Source organism: Schistocerca nitens, chromosome 5 (genome assembly GCF_023898315.1).
Source record: "Schistocerca nitens isolate TAMUIC-IGC-003100 chromosome 5, iqSchNite1.1, whole genome shotgun sequence".
In the NCBI taxonomy this organism is placed as follows: domain Eukaryota; kingdom Metazoa; phylum Arthropoda; class Insecta; order Orthoptera; family Acrididae; genus Schistocerca; species Schistocerca nitens.
Genome location: NC_064618.1, coordinates 511,893,751 through 511,919,071, shown reverse-complemented (window position 1 = coordinate 511,919,071; position 25,321 = coordinate 511,893,751). Strand labels below are relative to the sequence as shown.

General features: G+C 43.7%; 1 protein-coding gene across 1 annotated transcript in view; it reads right to left on the bottom strand.

Moving 5' to 3' along the window:
- LOC126259283 (kynurenine 3-monooxygenase-like) overlaps positions 1–25,321 on the bottom strand; it is a 203,329-nt gene that overhangs the window by 64,687 nt on the left and 113,321 nt on the right. Inside the window, exons 5-6 of the mRNA XM_049955930.1 lie at positions 14,774–14,861; positions 12,475–12,646 (exon numbers count right to left, since the gene is read on the bottom strand). Of these exons, the coding sequence (XP_049811887.1) occupies positions 12,475–12,646; positions 14,774–14,861 (260 nt within the window). The remainder of the gene's footprint in view (positions 1–12,474; positions 12,647–14,773; positions 14,862–25,321) is intronic.

The window sequence follows — 25,321 nt, the reverse complement described above, 5'->3', positions numbered from 1 at the left end:
CTAGGTAAGCGAGATATAAATTGTACCTTTATTAAAACAGCCTGATTTTTATAACCGCTCTAATCAAAACGGTACTATGTTTTTGTTTGACAGCATCTGTGCAGGAAGCAGCGCGCTTTGAAAAATACGTCGAGGTGCTACAATCCCTTGAAAATACGTTTAACGACCGATTCCAGGTAATGTGCCGGTATATGACATACAGCTAAATAAAGGTGATTGCGTTACATATGCAAGTGTAACATTACATTAAAACAAATAGTACACATTACATGTTTATTAAAATCTATCGCATTTTAGTACTTCGAAACAACGGCTTACATTACTTTCATATATTAACATCAGCTTTGTTATTGTTTCAGGAAATTACCTACCTGCAGCCAATTCTCGATGTTTTTGTGAAATCTTTTTCGATGGATATTGAAAGTGCGCCTTCAGATTTACATTTCGAACTAACTGATTTGCAAAGCGATGTTCACCGAAAGGATATGTTTTACAATACAAAAGGTTTGCTCCAATTCTACCAGAATTTGCCGAAGGAAGAATTTCCAAAGTTACACAGAGAAGCGGCGAAGATTATTTCTATGTTTGGTTCCACTCGTGTATGTGAAAGATTTTTTTCTGTTTTGTCTTGTACCAAAACTAGATTGTGTAAGAGTATTTCTAATTGTAATTTAAAAAATTCTCTCAGAATTGCTGTCAGCCAATCTCTTGTCCCAGATCTTAGTAGCATAATTGCAAATAAAATAAAGAGCACATAGGAAGATACATTGGTGTTGAAACCAAATTTAAAATTGTTACAGTTATTATATAAATCTCTTTTGTACCGGTACATCAAACTAAGCTCTCCACCTAGTGTACATTAGTATTTGGCAATGACGAAGACAACAGGGTAAAAGCTGTGAAACAGGTCGAGACAGGCGGCGCGAGACGCAGCGCTGTTGTGCAAAGCCGAGGAGTGGGGGGTCTGCACCGTCGTCAACATAGCGCAGCCGTCTTCTGCACTCTGCACTGGTGCATGCATCTTGTGCGGCCCTGGCCTAGAGAGACGGGAAGTTAATACAAGAACCCTACTTATATAAAGGGGGTGTATCGGACCTCGGAGGTTCGAGTCCTCCCTAGGGCATGGGTGTGTGTGTCGTCCTTAACGTAAGTTAGTTTAAGTTAGATTAAGTACTGTGTAGGCTTAGGGACTAATGACCTCAGCAGTTTGGTCCCATAAGACCTTACCACAAATTTCCAAATTTTCTGGCCTCAATGGCACTGGAGGTAACCTGATTTATGCTAGAATCTCCAGAACATGCATTTATGTGAGAATTGGAATTTCTTTCATACCAATGATGAATTTCTGTTTCATGGACCTGGTGACCATCAGGATGCAGCAACGTGAGGAAGGTATCACGAGAGAAATTGTTTTGGCGTCAGCACACCTTCCTTACAGAGACAGCTCTCCTCCTCCTTTGGAGGTGAGGAGACTGACGGAACCTTGCCATTGGAAAGGCAACCAACTGTTGGTTGGATGTAACACAAATGCCCACAACCTAGTGTGGGGCACCAAGGACACCAACAGTAGAGGTGAGTACCTTCTTGAATTTCTCTTGTCTAACTACTTGGAGGTCCTGAATAGGGGTGATGAACCTACATTCAGGAATAGCAGAAGGGAGCAAGTAATTAACAAAACCTTTGGTTCCATGATGATGGGCAGCTATGTCAAGCAATGGCATGTGCCCTTAAAGCGATCCTCATTGGACCACCCGTATATTAAATTCAAGGCTGTAATGGGAATCAGACAGACCATGACCCATAGCAATCCCAGGAAAACAGACTGGGAGACATTTAGGAGGCACCTTGACTTAAGCTTATCGGAAATTAAAACCTCGATAAGGAATCCAGTAGAGTTTGAGGAAGTAGCAGAGGCTGTAACCTCTGCCATAGTGACCTCATACCAGGACAACTGTTCAGTCACCAAGAAGCGCACAAATAGGAGTGTGCCTTGGTGGAACAATAACTTGGAAACTCAAAGAAGACAGGTACGAAGACTGTTTAACTTTGGGAGACGTAAAGGACAATGGGCAAAATATCGTGAGGCCCTTTTCAACTACAACCTTGCAATTAGATAAGCAAAGGAGGCATTCTGGAAGGTATTCTGTGAGGAAGTGGAGGGCACGGCTGCTCAAGCCAGAATTCACAAAATCCTCACTAGAGTACCAACTAATCCAGGAGGTACATTGAGGAAGGAGGATGGGGAATACACAAAGACAGCACATGAGACGCTGGAATTTCTCCTCAAAACTCACTTTACTCAACATGCTCTGGCGGATAACATAGACCAGAATGCGATCCCTGAGAGACAGTGGTTCTCAGGCACTCGAAGATAGGACTGGGAATCAGCCAAGGAGTGTGTCGACTTCAGTAAAATCCAGTGGGCAGTGGAACATTCCAACTGTTCAAGTCATCTGGCCCAAATGGAATCTTACCAGCTCCCCTGCAACAAGCGGGAGAGAATCTTATAAGTGTCCTGTGCAGGTTATTCAGAGTTATCCTAGCAGCGGGAATCATTCCTAATGCCTGGAGGGCAGCGAAGGTTGTCTTTATTGCAAAGCCAGGGAGAATTGACCATACCAAGATCAAGAATATGAGACCAATCAGTCTGTCCTCCTTCATTCTTAAAACATTGGAAAAACTGGTTAATGTACAGTCATGGACAAAACGAGCGAGACCCCTCGCCTTTTCGTTATGCTGATCCGCACGGCTTTAAAGTCTGCTACACAGCATAACAGGCAAGGCGTCGAAGTGCTACCAACATACTATGCACAGGCGTGAAACTGACAAACTATCTGAACTTTTTTAGGCTGTTTTCAATAATTTGTATGACTATATTAATGCTGGTTAGTGTGTTGAATACAACACGTAAATATAAGACAGAACTGAAAGAAGAAACGCTAATTGGTATGAACTGTACCAAAAAAAAAAAAAAATGAATTACAACTTATCGAGATAACATAACTGTTTCAGTAAGACAAAGAACCTCAGATCGTTACGAATTAGCAAAATATTATCCGCATTCGGCCGCGAAACGGTCTGTGTCAACGTTCAGACCAGTCATACTGGTTCAAAATGACTCTGAGCACTATGGGACTTAACATCTGAGGTCATCAGTCCCTAGAACTTAGAACTACCGTAGCGGTCGCGCGGTTCCAGACTGAAGCGCCCAGAACCGCTCGGCCACTCTGGCCGGCCAGAAATACTGGATTACCATTGCTGACCTACCATGAAAGTGTGCAAATTTTAGCAATGCGTGAAGATTCATAACGAAATTCAGTTAAAAATCATTCAGTGCCACACTTAAATCAGTTCCATTATTGACAGAAGCGGAAAAAGTAGGCAGTAACATGTATGAAATTCTACAAGAGTGTCATATTGACATCCACAGGGCGCCAGTACAGAATAAAGGTAGCGATAAAACGTATTGGGGGCGCGAGAATTTCTTAAAATTGCTTTACTGATATTCTACCTGCCTCCATCGAGATTAGAACCGAAAACAAACCAGACCTTCCTTTCACTACGCTAGCAGACAACCCAGGCAAACAGCCCTCTATTATTACCCCAGACATGAATAAGCCGGCAATTTCGCAATGAAAATGGCAAAATGATCTGCAGTTTCTATTGCATAGAGCTTTCTGGACTCAAAAACATGAATTTTCTTCCTTTATGTCACCGCTTATGTGACAATCATTCGGGATGTTTATCGAAATAACAAAATACTGTTATTAGACAGCAAATTTAGTAGGATAATTCTGCACCACCCCAGAAAATAAACGGCTACATAGCTGCCAAGCGTATTCTACTCTGTTTCGAATTCTCCACTAGACTCGCCACAGCCAGAAAACGTTCATTAGTCGAAGTGTTTCTTAAGCTAGCTAGCAATGGGAATGTTCGCACTTCTAAAACGCGGTGGAATTAATACTGGGATGTGAATTACCACGTGTATATGCAAATGGATTCTATTTTCATTCCTGTAAACGAACAAAAAGTAAATAAACAGCAAACAACTTCGATGTTCAAATCAAATGAAAGTCACATGTCGCAATTACAACATAATTTCGTTGTTACATCTACATGACTACATCAACAGGATATCTTTGCGATCCAGACTTACGTGCCTGGCAGAAGGTTCGCACTATTTCTCTACTGTCCCACTCATTAACAGTGTCCGGGAAAAAGGACCACTTGAATCTTTTCTTGCGAGCCTTGAATTACATTATTACTATGGTTTCTTCCTGTGTAGGTTCCCGAGGAAATAATGTTTTGGCCTTCAGAACAGATGTTGGTGATTGAAATTTCGTGAAAAGATATCGCGGCAACTAAAAACGCTTTTGTTTTCATGAATGTTACCCCAACTCGATTATCAAATCTGGGATCCTCTCTCCCCTATTTCGTGACATTACAAATCGTGCTACCGTTCCTTGGACGTTTTTGCGTGCACAGTCAATCACGTCAGTCAAGGATATTATAGCAGTGGTCGGACAAACGTAGTGTAGGCAGTGTTTTCAGTTGGCCTGTTGCGTATTCTTAGTGTGCGGCCAATAAAACGCAGACATTCGTTTGCCTGTAGAAGGTTGCCTTATAAGCAGGAAAACGTGTTCATCCCCGCTCGCCGTATTTCCAAGTGGTGCAGTTTACTCTGAGGCATACATAATTGCCGGCCGGTGTGGCCGTGCGGTCTAGGCGCTTCAGTCTGGAACCGCGTGACCGCTCAGGTCGCAGGTTCGAATCCTGCCTCGGGCATGGATGTGTGTGATGTCCTTAGGTTAGTTAGGTTTACGTAATTCTAAGTTCTAGTGGACTGATGACCAGAGATGTTAAGTCCCATAGTGCTCAGAGCCATTTGAACTCTACATAATTCTCGCCGGGCGTAATAAGCGACTCGACTAACGAGGGGAACTCGCCAGGTGTCATAGGCTGATTGTCCGGAAACTTTGCTCAGTGAAGGAGAGGACAAAATAAGCGAACATGTGTTTCGACTTATCTGCAGACACTCGACCGTTTCCGAGGAAACGACGGTCAAAGTTATCAACGCGCTGTTGCTATAGTGTAGATACCTTCTGCAGCCGAGAACGCAATTGAAGCGGTGGCTCAGTGGCTACCGTCGTTCCTTCTTAACTTTGATTCCCGTGTTCGAGACCATATTGGTTTTTTTAATTATTATTTTTTCCTGCCTCTCTATCAGAATTATCTACGAACGTTTTTTTCTAATTTATGTTGAAATAATGGTGTCATTATTCGCCAATTAAATTTATGTGTAATTAATGAATTAAAAAAATAATAAACGAATGAGACAAGCTGATCTAAAATCATCTGGTCTGCCTCATGTATCGTTATATCCAAATGGTTTATAAATGTTAATCTACATTCAGATCCGATGATGGCACCTTTAGTGTGTTGAAACCGGTTATCCAGTAAACAGTATTTAAGCGATCTTGGCTTCTGAATTATTTCTACAACAGAGTGATCGCCCAACTACGCACTATGTGTTCCCTTTTTAACTTATTTCTTTACACAGTAAATTAACTGACCAAAACGACAACACATAAATTGGAATAAACATTCGTAGATAATTCAGAGAGCGAGGGGGGAAAAAGGACAAACCGGGTTTCGAACTCGCAGCGCAAAGTTCCGAAGTCGCTATGGTAGCCGCAGAACCACCGCTTCAGTTGAATCCTTGCCCTCTAAGAGGTATCTACATTATAGCAACAGCGCATTGAAAACTTTGACCGTCGTTTTCTCAGAAGCAGTAGAGTGTATGCAGATAAGCCGAGACATGTGTTCGCTTATTTTGTCCCCTCTTTCACTGAGCGAAGTTTCAGCAAGATCGGTGTATGACACTTGGCGTGTCCCCTCGTAAGTGGCGTGCGTTGGGATTCAGTAGACAGAATGCGTCCACTTCCTCGACTACTCATTGACATGTTTGGAAACTTTCTTTCTTGTAGTGGCACTTTGCATTATGAGGGCTGGTTTTCCTGATAACGATCTACTAATGGACTTTGCTCCTAATTTACGTTACTGTGTAGTAGACCTACTGCAACTACTTAAACCGGAAATGTTTGTTTATTTGGATACTCCGCTTCTTAGTTGCTACATTTCGCTATAGTATTTTCCTTTGTTTCAAAACGGCAAGTTAAGATGACCACTGCAACTTGGTAACATCAGTAACAATTTAATACTTTGACAGAGTTACGTGTGGTGTACGAGGAGTGTACTCTGTTGAATGAGGAATACATTAAACACAAAATCTGCGTCCAATAACAATAATTAACTTTCGGTTACATGACAAAACACAAATCGAAGCACTGTCAGTTCATCTCAGTACCCAGTAAAACTTAAGCTGGAAAGATCGAAAACATACTTTTGTGGGGAAGGCAAACGAATGACTGCGTTTTATTGGCCGCACACTAAGAATACGCAACAGGCCAACTGAAAACACTGCCTACACTACGTTTGTCCGACCACTGCTATAATATCCTTGACTGACGTGATTGACTGTGCACGCAAAAACGTCCAAGGAACGGTAGCACGATTTGTAATGTCACGAAATAGGGGAGAGAGGATCCCAGATTTGATAATCGAGTTGGGGTAACATTCATGAAAACAAAAGCGTTTTTAGTTGCCGCGATATCTTTTCACGAAATTTCAATCACCAACATCTGTTCTGAAGGCCAAAACATTATTTCCTCGGGAACCTACACAGGAAGAAACCATAGTAATAATGTAATTCAAGGCTCGCAAGAAAAGATTCAAGTGGTCCTTTTTCCCGGACACTGTTAATGAGTGGGACAGTAGAGAAATAGTGCGAACCTTCTGCCAGGCACGTAAGTCTGGATCGCAAAGATATCCTGTTGATGTAGTCATGTAGATGTAACAACGAAATTATGTTGTAATTGCGACATGTGACTTTCATTTGATTTGAACATCGAAGTTGTTTGCTGTTTATTTGCTCTTAGTTCATTAGTTTCAGCCATATACGAACACCTAGGCGCGTTAAATTGATATTGAAATGAAGTGTCATGCATCGGCCAATAACAATAAATTCTTACCTACTTGTTATGGTACTGCACTACTGCCAGCGTCTTCAGAAGTGGATATCGCATACGACGTTCCTAGGGTGTTTATAAATGGATAATGCAGACGACTTCGAACAAAGTTTGAATGTAGCTTAAAAGTTCCGTGATCAAACGATCTGAGTTGCTGGCGAATACAGTTTATCCTCACTAGACAGTATATATTATCATTATACATGAGGTGAATAGGGTTTCGCCGGGTGCGGTGGCCGAGCGGTTCCAGGCGCTTCAGTCACGAACCGCACGGCTGCTTCAGTCGCAGGTTGGAATCCTACCTCGGGCATAGATGTCTGTGATGTCCTTAGGCTAGCTAGGTTTAAGTAGTTCTAGGTCTAGGGGCTGATGACATAAGCAGTTTGGTCGCATAGTTCTTGAAGCCATTTTTTGACCTTTCGCGTAAATTTTCTTTACATAAACGGCCCTATCCTTAGATTGCGTCGACATAGAAGCTCACTTTTTTACACCACCAAGGGATCTATTACCGCAAGAAGTGGGGTACATTTATTTTGTCCACCCGTTCTGGAGGTAAACGGGTTTTAAGGGTTGGGTAGACCGATAGGCGGTCAAGAAAGTGAGACTAGTAGGGTTCCGTGTTACCGGTTTAGGTGACGAAATCCTAACAACTGAAACAGCTACGACAGCTACTGAAGATGAGGGCCGCATAAATAACGCCCCCTACTCTTTATCCGAAATGTTCTAGTTGCAGTCGATACATCAGCATATTAATCGTAGCTACGCTTTCGATCCAAATCACGTTTATAGGAATGCAAATAGAATCCATTTGCCTATACACGTGGTAATTCACATCCCAGTATTAAAGCCACCGCGTTTTAGAAGTGCGAACATTCCCATTGCTAGCTAGCTTAAGAAACACTTCGGCTAATGAACGTTTTCTGGCTGTGGCGAGCCTAGTGGAGAATTCGAAACAGTGTAGAATACGCTTGGCAGCTCAAAATGGTTCAAATGGCTCTGAGCACTATGGGACTCAACTGCTGAGGTCATTAGTCCCCTAGAACTTAGAACTAGTTAAACCTAACTAACCTAAGGACATCACAAACATCCATGCCCGAGGCAGGATTCGAACCTGCGACCGTAGCGGTCTTGCGGTTCCAGACTGCAGCGCCTTTAACCGCACGGCTACTTCGGCCGGCGCGCTTGGCAGCTATGTAGCCGTTTATTTCCTGGGGCGGTGCAGAATTATCCTACTAAATTTACTCTGTAATAAGATTTTTAATATGGCTGCAACAGCAACTGTTGAAATTCTTCACGATAAAGGATGACAGCCAAAACAGTTGCAGGATAAAAATTTATTAAAATTCTTGACCAAGGTTTCGGTACATATAAATATACCTTCATCAGAAGTAAAATATCCTGAACAGGAAGACACTTTCATTAGAAAAGCCTTAGCATCGGAAGTTATTATAACATTTTGGTTGTATTCGCTAGTATGTATTTCACCGTCTACGTTTCGCGAGATTCTCGCGCATTACACTAGTGCCCTCTCTCGTTAGATGTGATCCATAATGCAAGCTTCATCTGTTTGACTCTAGGTCACAGGTAAATTGGTTCCATGTCTTCTATTTTACATAAATGTTTTTAAATGGTCTGATATGTTTTATTTATTACGACAGAAAGTTTGAATTAAGACAACTTTTAATAATTTTTGATGCGCTTATGTAGGTATTCATGGTTTTTAATATGCGCGAGTGTCTGACACATACCACAAGTGCCCTCTCTCGGCGAAACCATCTGCCCTAGTGCTTTCACACTCTTGTCTCGGTAGTTCATAGGCGAAGTACTGGTGCTAAACTGTTCGCATCGACCCTGTGCCAATAGTCATGTTGTACAAATGGAGAAGATGTCTTAATTATTGACGACGCCTTTGGCACGATTGATTTATTAATCTCCATTGCATGATGTAATTTTAGTAAGTAACTAAAAGATTTTGTGCCTGTAATACTCTGGTAATTTCACTGTTACTTAAGCTTTTGTGTTTCTCACTTCCGATGCTAAGGCTTTTCTAATGAAAGTGTCTTCCTGTTCAGGATTATTTACTTCTGATGAAGGTATATTTGTATGTAGCGAAACCTTGGTCAAGAATTTTAATAAATTTTTCTCCTGCACCTGTTTTGGCTGTCATCCTTTATCGTGAAGAACTCTCTAATAACAGTATTCTGTTATTTCGATAAACATCCCGAATGATTGTCACATAAGCAGTGACATAAAGGAAGAAAATTCATGTTTTTGAGTCCAGAAAGCTCTATGCAACAGAAACTGCACATCATTTTGCCATTTTCATTGCGAAATTACCGGCTTATTCATGTCTGGGGTAATAATAGAGGGCTGTTTGCCTGGGTTGTCTGCTAACGTAGTGAAAGGAAGGTCTGGTTTGTTTTCGGTTCTAATCTCCATGGAGGCATGTAGAATATCAGTAAAGCAAAGCAATTTTAAGAAATTCTCGCGCCCCCAATACGTTTTATCGCTACCTTTATTCTGTACTGGCGCCCTGTGGATGTCAATATGACACTCTTGTAGAATTTCATACATGTTACTGCCTACTTTTTCCGCTTCTGTCAATAATGGAATTGACTTAAGTGTGGCACTGAATGATTTTTAACTGAATTTCGTTATGAATCTTCACGCATTGCTAAATTTGCACACTTTCATGGTAGGTCAGCAACGGTAATCCAGTATGACTGGTCTGGACGTTGACACAGATCGTTTAGCGGTCGAATGAGGATAATATTTTGCTAATTCGTAACGATCTGGGGTTCTTTGTATTACTGAAACAGTTACGTTATCTCGATAAGTTGATATTCATTTTTATTGGTACAGTTCATACCAATTGGCGTTTCTTTTTTCACTTCTGTCTTATATTTACGTGTTGTATTTAACACACTAATCAGCATTAATATAGTCTTACAAATTATTGAAAACAGTCTAAAAAAGTTCAGATAGTTTGTCAATTTCACGCCTGTGCATAGTATGTTGGTAGCACTTCGTCGCCTTGCCTGTTATGCTGTGTAGCAGACTTTAAAGCCGTGCGGATCAGCATAACGAAAAGGCGAGGGGTCTCCCTCGTTTTGTCCACGACTGCACATGTTGGGGAGAGGAGGCTAACTAGGGCTCCTGTACATTCAAACCAACACGCATATCAATCAGGTAAGTCATGTGCGACAGCTCTCCAACAACTCGTTGGGTAGGTTGGAGAAGGCATTTCACTTTCACGGAATAGCCTTCAGCATCTTCCTGGACATTGAGGGGGCTTTTAGTAACACAACCTTCGATTGCATGGTTAGGGCAACAGAGGCGCATGACCTAGGGACCACTAAATGTAAGTGGACTTTGGCCATGCTTAATGGAAGGAAGGTAGAGGCCACCATGAAGAATGAAAAGGTGGTAATTAACACCACTAGAGGTTGTCCACAAGGAGGAGTTTTGTCCCCTTTATTGTGAAATCTAGTGATGAACGAACTCACTGAGGAACTTAATTCCAGACAATACTTTTGCTAAGGATACGCAAATAATCTCAATTTACTCACACAGTTAGGGATATGGCACAAGGTGTGCTGTACATTGTGCAAGACTGGTGCATTAAACAAGATCTAAGGGTTAATCCTAGGAAGACTGTTGTAGTACCATTCACGAAGAAGCATATCCAGCACTCAAGTTGGAACCGAAACCTTTTCAATGAAACTCTGCCTGTGGAAGGGATAATGAAATATCTAGGGGTAACCTTAGATGAGAAACTGAAATGGAGCCCTCACATTAAGAGCATCTATCCAAGGTGAAAGCACTCTAGCGAGTACCAGAAGGAATGTGGCAAAAACTGGGGCCTAAGCCCCAGAGGTATGCACTGGATATACACCACGGTGGTTAGACCTAGGACCTTCTACAGTGTGATGGGTGATGGTAGAACAGCAGGTTGCAGCTAAGGTGCTTGCTAAGGTGCAGAGACTGGCCTGCATAGCCGTAACAGGCGGAATTAGCAACACACCAACTTCTGGGATGGAAGCCATGGTGGACATGCCTCCACTACACTTTTGGGTCAAGATGAAGGCAGCAGCTGGTGCATACAGATTCAAAACTGGTAAAAAATGGATCTCATTGGGATATCCAGAATCATGCACTAAATTAGCGAGTGAGGTAAATATAGGAAAGGTTGGAGAGATGTCAGCCAGCTGTATAATAACTCCCAACTGCTTCAACAAGCCTTGCAATATAATAATTGGAAGCAGGAAGTAGTGGGAAAAAGCAGTTAGACACTTTATGGGGGATATTGTCTGGTTCACTGATGGATCGAAATCAGACCAAGGCACTGGGGCCAGGGTGTACGGGGTTCAGCCAAGACCGGAGGGCATCATCTCTCTAGGAAAACTGGCCTCAATATTCCACGCCGAAATTACTGCAATCAAGGCGTGTGTGGAGAACAATGTGCATAGGTGCTACAAGGAGCATAGCATTTACATCTATTCAGACAGCCAGGCAGCCCTGAAATCATTGGCAGTTCCTGCAACAAGATCCTAAGATTGTTGCAGAATGTCACAGGGGGAATCAATCGGGTAAACCTAGTGTGGGTCCCTGACCACTCAGGGATTGGTGGCAATGAACAAGTTGACAGATTGTCCAGGATGGGGGCAAAGACTCCATTCATCCTGACAATCACCAAGGCTATGATTAAACTAGAACTACGGAACTAGCTTAGAAGACAGCAGTAGGATACTGGACGAAGGTCTATAAACAAAAACATGCTAAGGGAATGATGCCAAAGCCGTGTTTTTAAAGAAGCTCTGTAATCCTGGGCTTGAACAGGGAAGAGATTAAACTCATGATTGGACTGGTGACCGGCCACAGGAATTTCAAAAAACACCTACATGCAATGGGTATAAATGAAGAAGACCCTAAATGTAGGATCTGTGATGAGAGCGAAGAAACTGCATCAGACCTAATCTTCGAATGTACGGCATTGGAGAGCAAGAGACACAGAATTTTCGGGACAACTAGACCTGAAGAAATTGTGTCTAACAGAGAACTGGTAAAGGCACTCCTTGCACTATTTAAGAGCATTGGTTGGCTTTCCTAGATATACAGGGAGCAATACCGCACAATAAACTCGGGTTCGGTGTGGGCCGTGGTGGGTTTGACCAAAGCTATTTTACCTTCCCTGCCAAAATCAGATCAAATCAAATCAATATCGCGGATTCTCTGTGGGAGCAATGACCAGAACGTGTAACTACCACAGTATCGAATTACTTTTTAAGAAGTGAGAGCTAGCAGGCAGTTTTATAATAATCGGAATAATCGTCTAGCCTGATGTTCTGCGGAGGCTGTATGTTAGCAATGAACAGGGCGTGCTCACCTTTCCGTCGGCGGTGGGCGGTATGCAGAGCTCGAGGTAGCCGTGCTCTATGTAGCGCTGGCTGTACTGGAACAGCGGCGCCTTCATCATCTGGCGGCGCACCGCGGAGAAGGCGCCGTCCGCGCCCACCACCAGAGACGCGGACCTCTGCACCTGCGAGTTCTCGTCGCCACTGCAAAAGAAAGGGGCGTACGGTGGTGTTGGCTGCGGAATCCCGCAGGGCTATTCATTTGCTTCCTTGGTCGGAGAACTGGGTCGAGATGCACTTAACCTTGTGAGGCCAATTGTTGAGCTACTTGGCCGATTAGTAGCGGTTCCAAGGTCAAGAGACACGACGACGAACGGAAGAGCGGTGTGCTGACCACGCGCACCTCCATACCGCACCCGATGACGCCGTTGGCAGAGGATGATACGGCGGCCGGTCAGGCCCGATCGGTCCCCCCAAGGCCACATCGCGGAACTTTACCTTATTCATTTGCTTAATTGGAAATATTTCCCTCTTTTGTGAATAGTGGCACAATTTCTTCGCAAAGTGTATATACCTCTCGTCATACGCAAGTCTGTTTGTTTTGCCGGGGTAAAGGCAAAGCTGTTATCAACCCGGAGGTTGGTTTGAACACCATAGTGCTTTGCTAGGCATGATCCTATAATAGGGGGTATACCGTTGCCTTTCTTCGACTTACGAAGTGGCTAACCCAGTTAACAGTTTATTACGGCCAATCTCAGCATTTTTCACCTTAGTAAGTATTGCCAGATGTGAAAGAAGTGGTAAGTGAGCATAGAAATCCTGTGGACTTTGCTTTGCCACCAAGCCATCGGTGTTCACGTTTTGCTGTGGATGACTTGAAATAGCAGGAAGAGAGGGGGGAGGCGGAGGGAGGGAGGGAGAGAGAGAGAGAGAGAGAGAGAGAGAGAGAGAGAGAAGGAGGGAGGGAGGGAGGAGTCGGGGAGGTTAATAATTCAACGATCCTTTCATACCAATGTTATGAAAATAGAAACAAAAATTGTAGCAGATGAGGTAATAAGTCAGTTTGGAATTGCTGAACGGCCCATCCCAGCATTTGATGAAGTTATTTAGAGCAACCATGGAAAAAACTAAATCAGGATAACAAAGAGTATGCGAGTTCACTGCCTTAATCACTGCTTCAGAGTGACCGAAGGCATAGAAAAGTTTAGAAGAATAGCAATACAGTTTATAACATACTTGTTTTATTAGCACAACACCGTTACCGATAAGGAAACTTCGGAAAAGGCGATATGAAATTTTGAAAATCTTCTAAAATTTCCAGATCACATCTTCTCAGGTGATCATTGAAAAGCATTACCCCCTCTACATGCAACTCACGCTACGGGGACTGCGGTGAAATTAGAGAGCCTTGTACATGCACAGGATGGTACAGTCATTTTATCTAGGAACGAAACAGATATATGGGGAGGGGGCGTACTAACAATCGTGCAGCCTGTGTCTCACTGACTGTTGATACAAGCGTGCTTGGTGGAAAAATATTGAAAGAAACAACTCTCATGGAATGCATTCCTCTTGCTCTTTTTGTATGCATGGGCCAATGTGCTTCATTTCTTACTCAACGTCACCTCGTACTCTTTCTGTATCTTCTTAACATCTGAGTAAATAGCTGCTCTGTAGTGGCCGATATCTGTTGGCTTCTAACAATAAGTGTTACGTGTAAAAAGAACGAAATGTCCGCCAGTGTCTCATTGTGAATGACAGTTTCAGATCTAGTGAACTCAATGGGCAGGAATGTCAACGATGAATGTGACAACAGACACGAAACTGAATCTGGTCGACGTCGATCCGTTAAAGAGTTAGCCAGTTTTTGGGCTACACGTTTGTGCACACTGCTCTGCTTGCTAATGTAACGAACTAATGCCTAACTAAAGGCTAGCCGAAGTTGGTACTTGCTTCAGATACTGATGACGTTAGGCAACTACTTCGGCGCCGGCGCCAACAAAAGAGGAAAAAGATATTGTCTTTTACTTTCTTGCAATCTCATCAGCTTCACACTGGTTACGGAATGTTTACTTATAACAAATGTATAGTCGCATCACTGTAGTGGGATTTATACTTTTTATTGTAGCGTTTTACGAAACTGGGAGTAAAGATGGATTTACCACAGCCTGTACCAAAATTTTCGATAAGTTTTATTTTACGAGTTTCAACACATGCTTAGTTTTCTATGTTGCTTATCATAAATAATCATGAAAAGTTAAAATCCTTATGATGTTTTATTAGGACTGAAGAACCTATAACCTATAGACATTTTTACAACAATTTACTTACACTTGAAATGTCATCTGGTTTTCCTTGAAGTTGATTGCAACGAGTTTATGCCTGAAATGCAGCCTCACATTGGGATACTTCTCAGTGGCTGAAAATAATCGAAGTTAAAGCAATTAATATTTTTCAATAGGCTTTTCACAGGCACAACAGAAAACAGATGAGATATAGTTTACTTTCTAAATTTATTTTCAGAAATACGAGGGCATGCTGGAAAGTAATGCTTCTGAATTTTATATGGAAATTCTTAAAGATTTTTAAATAAAACAAACGTTATTAACATTCTAAAACTTTAGTCTTCATATCTACACAACGTTTATTAGAGAATTATGTAAACATCTGAAGTAAATCGGTCAAGAACTTTTCAAGATTTTTGGCTACAACTTTAAACAACCAGTTCTCTTTATACGTATAGTAGTACAGATACTTCCATGACGTTATTCCACAGTTGACGATGATATTACTAGACAGAAACAATTGCAACCTTATGTGCTGATTTTATTAATTATTATCAATTAATGTCATGATATTGTCAGAACGATTTTTTCATTCTGTTGAAGGGACCTTGGCAATTGCTGGCTGGATCATTTCATTAAAATCAGTGTCTGCCTCTGCTTATTACTTGATTTCCGCACTCCCTAATAGGATGGGAGTAGGAAAGACAATAACCGGTAACAAAAGCAGTTACAGAAGGTCGGTCAGTAATACTTCTTTTGTCCCAACTTTAATAGTTAAGTTGTTACATTTTAGAGTACTGGCAGAGAACTGATCACTCGGTATAAGAGAACAAGGATCTTGTACGTGATTTTAGCCTGTAGGATTCCGATCAGGTCTCCGTTCCCTCAGGTGCTCTTTCTGTAAGCGGGAATGTCGCTCGGGATGTGGCCGGCAATAAAAGGAGTTGCGTGTCCCTGCAGTCCTGTGAGCTGTGCAGGTCCAAGCTCACGTCGCCGCCACGGCGAGACGAGAAGTTCAGGTACGCCGTCTTTACTTGTCTATAACACTACGCAACACTGAATTTGCTACTGGGTTAAAAGAACGCGTGTGTTATGTAACAGGGTGCGCTGATTCCGATTTTGAAATCAGAAATGTTGTGGACGTGTGGATTTAAAGTTATAGCTAAAAGTCATTTGATATTAAAACCCTGGTTAATGTGTAGCTGCATCAAGGAGCCGTGTCTGATGTACGATTGTGTGAGTGAATGTGTACGTGTGTGCATTCTCGGTGCTTTATCCGCCTGTGGAAAGATACGTGTGCAGCAGTAAAAACAGTCAGATGTGGACAAGTTCTGACTAGTCCGTGACAAGTTCTAACTAGTCCACGAGCTCTAGCACGCAGGCAGGTTTCAACATGTTTTATAAAACTAGTTCCCCTGCAGTTTCTCTTGTTAGTCCACCAGTCGGATTCAGAGGTGACTGGTGAATAGTTCGTGCTAGTGTAGCTCTGTGTTTTGTTAATCAACAGTGGCAGTAACATGCATTTGATTTCGTATAAGACGATTCAGTAACTCAGTATATGGTGATTCAGTCAACGCAAGGCAAATAGGCGCACTTGTCTAATTTGTCCGGACTGCTTTTGCTACATTTGTGGCAAATATGCAATATCTGACCAGCACAATAACATGAGTAGAAGGCTACGTATAGCTTACAAACATTACTCCGGATGTGAAATCGGAGATCAAACAGAACCCTGGCTCCTCATCTCTGTTGCACCGTCTGTTACTCCGGCCTAGCCCAGTGATTAAATGGTAAGCGAAATCGAATGCCGTATGCTGTTCCCGTGATTTGGCGGGAGCAGAAATGTCACCACTCGGATTGCTATTTCTGGTTGACCAACGTATTCAGCTACAGCAAAAAGAAGAAGTCAGAAATCGTGTATCAAGAATGTCAGTCTGCACTAAAGCCTGTGGCGCGTGGTACAGATTACAGATTACCAATTCCTCCTTCATCCAATGCAATGAATAACGAAGAAAGTGATAATGAGGGCAATGACAATGACGCTGGAGCTATGGAAGACACGAATGATACCGATAATTACATTAAAAAGCCACATTTAAGCAGCCAAGCCGAACTGGACGACCTGGTTGGAGATTTGTCCCTGTTGAAAGAAAAGTCTGAACTGTTGGGTTCCAGATTGTAGGAGTGGAACTTATTCGAAAGAGGTGCAACAGCTACGCATTTTCGAGCTCGCCACATGAAATTCGCAGCATGCTATTCTGTTGAACGCGGAGTCTGCTTCTGTAGTGACGTGACAGGACTCATAAAGGAACTAGATAACAAATATGTAGCAGAAGAGTGGAGACTTTCTATTGACTGTAGCTCAAGCAGTCTCGAAGCTGCAGGACTACACAATGGCAACCAGAAACCATCAATTCGTATTGCTCATTCCGTGGGAATGAAGGAAACCTACGAAACAATGAACACTCTCTTGATGCTGGTGAAGTACTATGAGGATAATTGGAATATTTGCGGTGATTTGAATATTGTAGCTCTTCTGTTAGGAATGCAGACTGGGTATACAAAACGCATGTCTTTCTTTGCTGTGGGATACTCGCGATGACAAGAATCACAACACAGTGAAAAATTGGCCACCCACAAATTTACCTGCAGACGAACAGCACAACGTTCAACATGTATCTCTTGTACATCCTAATAAGATTTACCTATCTCTGCTCCATACGGAACTGAGTTTTATGAAACAGCTTGTTGCAGCGACGGATAAAACAAACGGTGGTTTTCAGTACCTAAAAGGCAAGTTTGGAAATACGAAAACTGACGCAAAATCAAAAGCAGGAGTCTTCGTTGGACCAGAAATTCGAAAGTTGATTCGAGATACACAGTTCAGATTGAAGCTCATGGAACGAGAACTAGCAGCTTGGGACGCATTTGTGCTTGTAGTGCACAACTTTCTTGGGAACCACAGAGCAAACAACTGTGCAGAAGTTGTGGGCAACTTGCTAGCAGCCCTCCAGCACTTCTGTTGCCGTATGTCACTAAAGATACATTTTTTGCATTTGCATCTCACCTCGTTTCAGTCAAATATGCGATTCGTGAGTGACGACCACGGTGAACGATTCGACCAGGAGATGTCCAACATGGAAGCAAGATGTCAAGGCCGCTTGAGTCCGAACATGCTGGGGTATTAGTGTTGGTTTTTCCAGAGAGCAACAGAAGATGTTCACAGGCGGAAATCAAGAAGCTCTACAGAGTTTTAAACCAAGCCATTGACAATCTTAATGTAATTAAGGGTCCCTGACTCATTTCCGAGGTAAATAAATATTTGTAATTCACTTTTTAATTATAATATTTAGTGTTTTCATTCAAAAGTACTCGCATTAATATCTCTAAAATTTTTCACATTCGCAATTCAACGTACTTAATAACATTATCCTTGATAACTTTTGCAAATGGTTCAAATGACTCTGAGCACTATGGGACTTAACATCTGAGGTCATCAGTCCCGTAGAACTTTCAAATACTTAAACCTAACTAACCTAAGGCCATCACACACATCCATGCCCCAGGCAGGATTCGAACCTGCGACCGTAGCGGTCGTGCGGCTCCAGACTGTAGCGCCTAGAACCGCTCGGCCACCCCGGCCGGCTCACCTTTGCACGCACATAACTTTTTTTCCTGACGTGCCAGAGCAAATACGACTGCAGTTCTGTATATGAGTTACTATAAGAAACGTATTTTCCAGGCAAAAAAAAAAATTATCTTGTTGCGTAGTGTAATGGGTTCGTCACGGGCACTGAGGCCGCGTGGCGCCAAGAAGGTTGGAGTTGAGCGAATGCAGTCGTGAACACTGAAAATAGCTCACCCAGAGGGAAGAAAGGTCAAAACGCCAGACTTGGCAAATAAGTACAGTGAGATCCGACATGCAAATGATCCAAGTTTGGTACCGCTGTGGATGTCCTCAGGCCCTGCAGTGGCGGTGCAATCGCGCAGGGGACCCCATTTAAACGGCGCGTAGTGGACGATTCATACACAAGAAGGTCACATGCCGACTGGAGGAGGGTGTTAGTAGACGCAGAATGCCAATCAGACGTGTTAGACGACATTTATCCCCGGGTTCCCGGGTTAGATTCCCGGCGGGGTTAGGGATTTTCTCTGCCTCGTGATGACTGGGTGTTGTGTGATGCCCTTAGGTTAGTTAGGTTTAAGTAGTTCTAAGTTCTAGGGGACTGATGACCATAGATGTTAAGTCCCATAGTGCTCAGAGCCATTTGAACCATTTTTTGACATTTATCACAGATAAGCCAGTTTAAAAGGTGACTAATCATCGGCGTCAAAACTGTGGCTGATCGATACGCCGTGCCCTCGCCAGGTCAATCGTTCGGAGTGGGAGCGCTGGACACGAGATGGCACTGATCTGCGACGTACCGTGTCTGGAGTGAACAGGAAGACGACGACGCGAAAGGATCGAAGGATCGCGCGGAAGAGATCAGGGATCCTACAGTGGTTCTCTCCATGATACAAGGAGGTGTACGGGTCCCAGTCGCTCCACAAACCTTTTCCAGACGTCTTGTGGATGCGAATTTTCAATCCAGGTGTGCTTGTGGTGTACCGCCGTTAACATCGAGACATCGGCAACTCTGTCTACTTCGTGCTGAGTCAGAACGACGTAGACACCAATAGACTGGCAAAACGTGGTATTAAGTGATGAACCATAGTTTGTTTTGGGGTTGTATGACAGCTGTATACGGGTTTGGAGGCAACCCTATGAATGGTACAGTTCCAACCACGCTGTCACACGCGACACCACCGCACAGCACCGATTTTGGACATCTGGTGGCCATAGCCGACGATAGCGGTTTCCTCTATTTGCGGTACGTGCCAGCGCTAAGCTGATGATATTCTTCGATCCCATGTGGGACATTTCGTACGTCATGCACCGATCCTTCCATTGCTGCCCTGCTCATCTCAACCCAATCCATGTTTTGTCAGTCGGGCAGAATGCGGGCGGTCGTTATCGCGTAGTAGCATCAGTTCACACTGTCTACCTGGTCGTTGTTCTTGGACTGCGTCTGCAACACGTCTTCGTTGTTGCTAATAATTGCTCGGGGAAGCAATTCGTAGTACATCACACCGTCGCAGTTCCACCAGATTCATAGCATTATCTCTTGTGGATGCGCGCAGGTCTTTGTACGGGGAATTGCTGCTTTGATTGGAGTCAACCGTTCCTTTATTTTAGCATAAAAACTCCATTTCTCGTCAACAGTAACGATACAGGATAGGAACGGTCTGTGTTGTTCACGAGCCAGTTGATGACGAACAAGCATAGATGCACATGAGGCCACCCGCAGAGTTTTGTGATTTTGACTTAGAGCATGCGGTACCCATTCACCCGCATGTTGAACCTTCTCCTTTGCATGCAAATGCCACACGATGATGGAACGATTACAGTCCGTCACATTTGCCGTTTCTCGAGTACACTGACGTGGAGCATTATGGATTAACGCTGTCAAACGAAATTCGTCAAACCGTGTAGGTCTTCCTGAACGTGTGGACAGTCACTAATGTCGGAAGTATCCTCATTAAAACTAGAAGACCATTTTCTTGGCGTGCTCTGTCCAGTATGTCATAATCTCCATATAGAGCACAAATGTTTATGGCTGCATCCCCTGCTGTCACCCCTCTATCGAACTCAAACAGAAGAATATATCAAAAATGTTGCGATTTCTTCATTTTCTAGCGTCCACAGCTACACTCGCTATCTCCAAATGACAAAATGACTATATGTAAACTTAAATAGCGACAGTGAACTACGAATAAAAAGTGACACTCCATAAGCAAATCCACAGAAACCGAAATGTCAACATGCAAAACAAAACCCATACGAACTTTTGCATCAACCTAATACAAGCACGTAGCACATTTCATGCCAATGTAACGTAATATGAAACCTTTGTGGTGTAATTTTGACGACGAGTGGTGTAGTGAACGCTGAATACCTATTTTCGAGTAGCACAGTACGTTACTACGACGAAACAAGTACATAATAGTGCGAACGAAACGTAATGGAAAATTACTTATCGACAGCAAGGTTGACAGCGAACCCTCACGATGTGCTACCGTTTGTGGTGGTTTACAAATAACACTGTTGATGATAGTTTTGGCAGAAATGCAAAAATGTCAACAAGTGTTCAACAAATTTATGGTTGTGGAGCCCACTCTGAAGAAGAAGAAGAATTTTACTCTATCGTACTTCGGTATCGAAAGCCTGTGTTCATGTAAGACACATAAGGCTAATATCTTTCTAGTGTAATATATGTCGTCAAAATGTTTATAGAATAAATTAATGCATGACATCCGCTTTATTTTTTAAGCAAGTGAAGAGTTATCTGTAAGCTAATGACCCACTTTGCATTAGAAAATGTCCAGCCCCTGTTACCCGTGCTTCCCGAAAGCTTGCACGTTACATACGAACCCAGTCTCTTACTTTGGTGGTTTGGGATTACACAAAACGTGCCTGGAAACCGAAAGGTCGCGGGACCAATCGCGGCCGGGCCACGGAAATTTTGTCCGCCTCTAAACGATGTGTGGAGACGCCAAGAAAGACACGTGTTTCAGATTCCACGTTAAGCTATAGGGATCCTTTGGATAACTGGGGTACATTCGAGTCTCCGAAGTGACGCCATACAAAGTTAGTTATGCGAAAATCAACATCCTGAGCACATTATTCTGGACTCTCTCGATGTCGTGACTGGAAACCAAATCATTAGTGGTGTTTGAAGTTGTGTTCCCGGAAACACACAGTTAGTGGCGATTATTTCGTGGCACCCTGCTCTTGATTTAATGCGGAAGATTTCCCATCTTAGATATAATAACACCTGTTCCAGTGTGTGTTACAGCTAACAAGAAACTTGTGGCTCTGTAAACTGAAAGCTATTTCTCTGTTAAACAGAAATTCGTCTGACCATGTCACGGTTTTCCAGTCGTCTAGTGTCCAACCGATGTGGTCACGAGCCCAGGAGAGGTGCTGCAGGCGATGTCGTGCTGTGAGCAAAGGCAGTGACATTCGTCGTCTGCTGTCATAGCATAGCTGCTCTTACCGGGGCCGGATTTGCAGACGGCGGCGCTCTAGAGAGTTTTCAGCGTCTTCACCCCTCTCCCCCACCTCTCAATCCCCATCCCCCCCACCCACTCATTTGTTTTCGATCGTCGACGTTTTAGTTTCCATTTCATGTTACAATAACATAATCAATAATGCAATCATTTAAAAGAAACGTATCAGGGACTCTGCACTAAAAAGTTTTCTTTCTGCGTATCGGTATCTTTCCACTGTGAAAACGATACAATAACGTGTCAGAAGTCATAGGATACCTCCTGATATGGTATCTAACTTCCTTTTTCTTGGCGAAGTGTAGCAACTCGACCTGCCATGGACGTAACAAGTCGTTGGAAGTCTCCTGCAGAAATATTGACGCATTCTGCGTCTACAGCCGCCCATAACTGCGAAAGTGTTGCCGGTGCAGGGTGTTGTGCACGAACTGAGCTTTCGATTATGTCCCATACGCTTTCGATGATATTCATGTCGGGCGATGTGCGTGGCCAGATCATTTCCTCGAATTGTCCGGAATATTATTCAAACCAATAGCGAACAATTGTAGACCAGTGACATGACTTCGTTCTTTGAGAACATGAAGTCCATGAATGGCTGAAAATGGTGTCCAAGTAACCGAACCATTCCCAGCCAATGATCTGTTTCGTTGGACCAGAGGACCCAGTCCATTTCATGTAAACACAGCCGCCGGCCGTGGTGGTCTCGCGGTTCTAGGCGCGCAGTCCGAAACCGTGCGACTGCTGCGGTCGCAGGTTCGAATCCTGCCTCGGGCATGGATGTGTGTGATGTCCTTAGGTTAGTTAGGTTTAAGTAGTTCTAAGTTCTAGGGGACTGATGACCACAGCAGTTGAGTCCCATAGTGCTCAGAGCCATTTGAACCATAAACACAGCCCACACTATTATGGAGCCACCACCAGCTTGCACAGCGCCTTGTTGACAACATGGGTTTGTTACGACTTCCTTGCACGCTGTGTGGTCTTTTAATGGACACAGGAGCGAGGAACAGATGCCGTTCATGAACAGAGAATTCAGATAATTTATTCTACAACTAATACCAAATAGCAAAAATCATATATAACTTTGTTGCTGTAGGTGCAGCGTCAGTTGCTATCAGTATATTTGAATGTAGAATTATATACAGATACAAAAGATTTATAAATCTGTCATTCTTCAATACAGTATCTATTCTGAAGATGTCGAGCCATGGGCACTAGGAAAGTCTGTAAATGTTATTCAACTGGAAAACTCAGTGCATGAATGTTCGAAGTACACCGCCGGCCGGAGTGGCCGAGCGGTTCTAGGCGCTACAGTCTGGAACCGCGCGACCGCTACGGTCGCAGGTTCGAATCCTGCCTCGGGCATGGATGTGTGTGATGTCCTTAGGTTAGTTAGGTTTAAGTAGTTCTAAGTTCTAGGGGACTGATGACCTCAGAAGTTAAGTCCCATAGTGCTCAGAGCCATTTTGTTCGAAGTACACACTCCACTAGAGGTCGAGAGAAGGATGCTTGCTTCTGATTGGCAGCGGCGTAATCTATTGTGGCAGAGAGCTCGGGCCGTGGTGGTGGCTGTAGGGAACGCGACAGCGGATCTGGCGGCGAGCGTGTTTGAAAGTGCGGCCAGCTGGATAACGGTCGATACCGCAGGGTCCACGGCTTCGTGGGGTCTGCGCCACACTCGAAACCTACCATCAGATCTTACCAACAGAAACTCGTCTGAATAGGCCATGGTTTTCCAGCCGCCTAGGGTCCAGCCGATATGGTCATGAACACATCGGTCGACAGCTGCCATAGTCCATTAACACTAAATTTCGCTGCACTGCCCTAATGGATAAGTTCATCGTACATCCATTGATTTCTGCGGTTATTTCAGGCAGTGTTGCTTGTATGTTATCACTGACAACTCTACGCAAAACGCCGCTGCTCTCGGTCGTTAAATGATGACCGCCGGCCACTGAGTTGTCCGTGGAGAGAAGTAATGCCTGAAATTTGGAATTATCGGTGCACTGTTGACACTGCAGATCTCGGAATATTGAATTCCCTAATGATTTCGGAAATGGAATGCCTCATGCGCTAGTTCCAACTACCATTCCGCGTTCAGAGTCTGTTAATTCCCGCCGTTTGCCACAGCCACTCGGGAAACCTTTCTAAATGAATCATCTGATTACAAGTGAGAGCTCCTCCTGTGGAGTGCCCTTGTGTACACGATACGACCGCACTCTGTATATGTAGATACTGCTATCCCAAGACTTTTGTCCTCTCAGTGTATTTAGTGGAGCGAGGGAAGAAACCAACTTCTTTTCGAAGGATTGGAGTACGTAGGAGGAAAACGCAATAGTAATGTTCACCTTAGAGTAACAAAGAAACAAATCAGAGACTTGTATTGGATTAATTTTGAATTGGTAAACCAATCAGATCTGATTTTTTTGGTTTAATAACGTATACAGGTTTTTTTGTTGGTGCTCCTAATGGTATGCTTTGTAGTACAAGTACTACGATATAAGAAAAGACTAATTTCCTCATTGTGGTACAAGTATGAGTGACTGAAGAACCCTCAGTAGAACAAAATAAATTTCCTGATGATATACATAGCGAAAGAGACCTAGTATTGTGTGGGTAAGTGGCAGTGATCACTCTGCAGCATAAAACTAACAGTCGAAAGAAGTACAAAATATTGTTGTAAGTATGAGCTTAACTGTTGTATCCATTCGATAAGTGGTTTAGTTAAAAGATCTTGGTTTTTAAGTCACGTAATGATATTTAGTACTAAGCACTATGTTAGATTTTTCCAATTATCTTTGTACATCATACACTCCTGGAAATGGAAAAAAGAACACATTGACACCGGTGTGTCAGACCCACCATACTTGCTCCGGACACTGCGAGAGGGCTGTACAAGCAATGATCACACGCACGGCACAGCGGACACACCAGGAACCGCGGTGTTGGCCGTCGAATGGCGCTAGCTGCGCAGCATTTGTGCACCGCCGCCGTCAGTGTCAGCCAGTTTGCCGTGGCATACGGAGCTCCATCGCAGTCTTTAACACTGGTAGCATGCCGCGACAGCGTGGACGTGAACCGTATGTGCAGTTGACGGACTTTGAGCGAGGGCGTATAGTGGGCATGTGGGAGTTCGGGTGGACGTACCGCCGAATTGCTCAACACGTGGGGCGTGAGGTCTCCACAGTACATCGATGTTGTCGCCAGTGGTCGGCGGCAGGTGCACGTGCCCGTCGACCTGGGACCGGACCGCAGCAACGAACGGATGCACGCCAAGACCGTAGGATCCTACGCAGTGCCGTAGGGGACCGCACCGCCACTTCCCAGCAAATTAGGGACACTGTTGCTCCTGGGGTATCGGCGAGGACCATTCGCAACCGTCTCCATGAAGCTGGGCTACGGTCCCGCACACCGTTAGGCCGTCTTCCGCTCACGCCCCAACATCGTGCAGCCCGCCTCCAGTGGTGTCGCGACAGGCGTGAATGGAGGG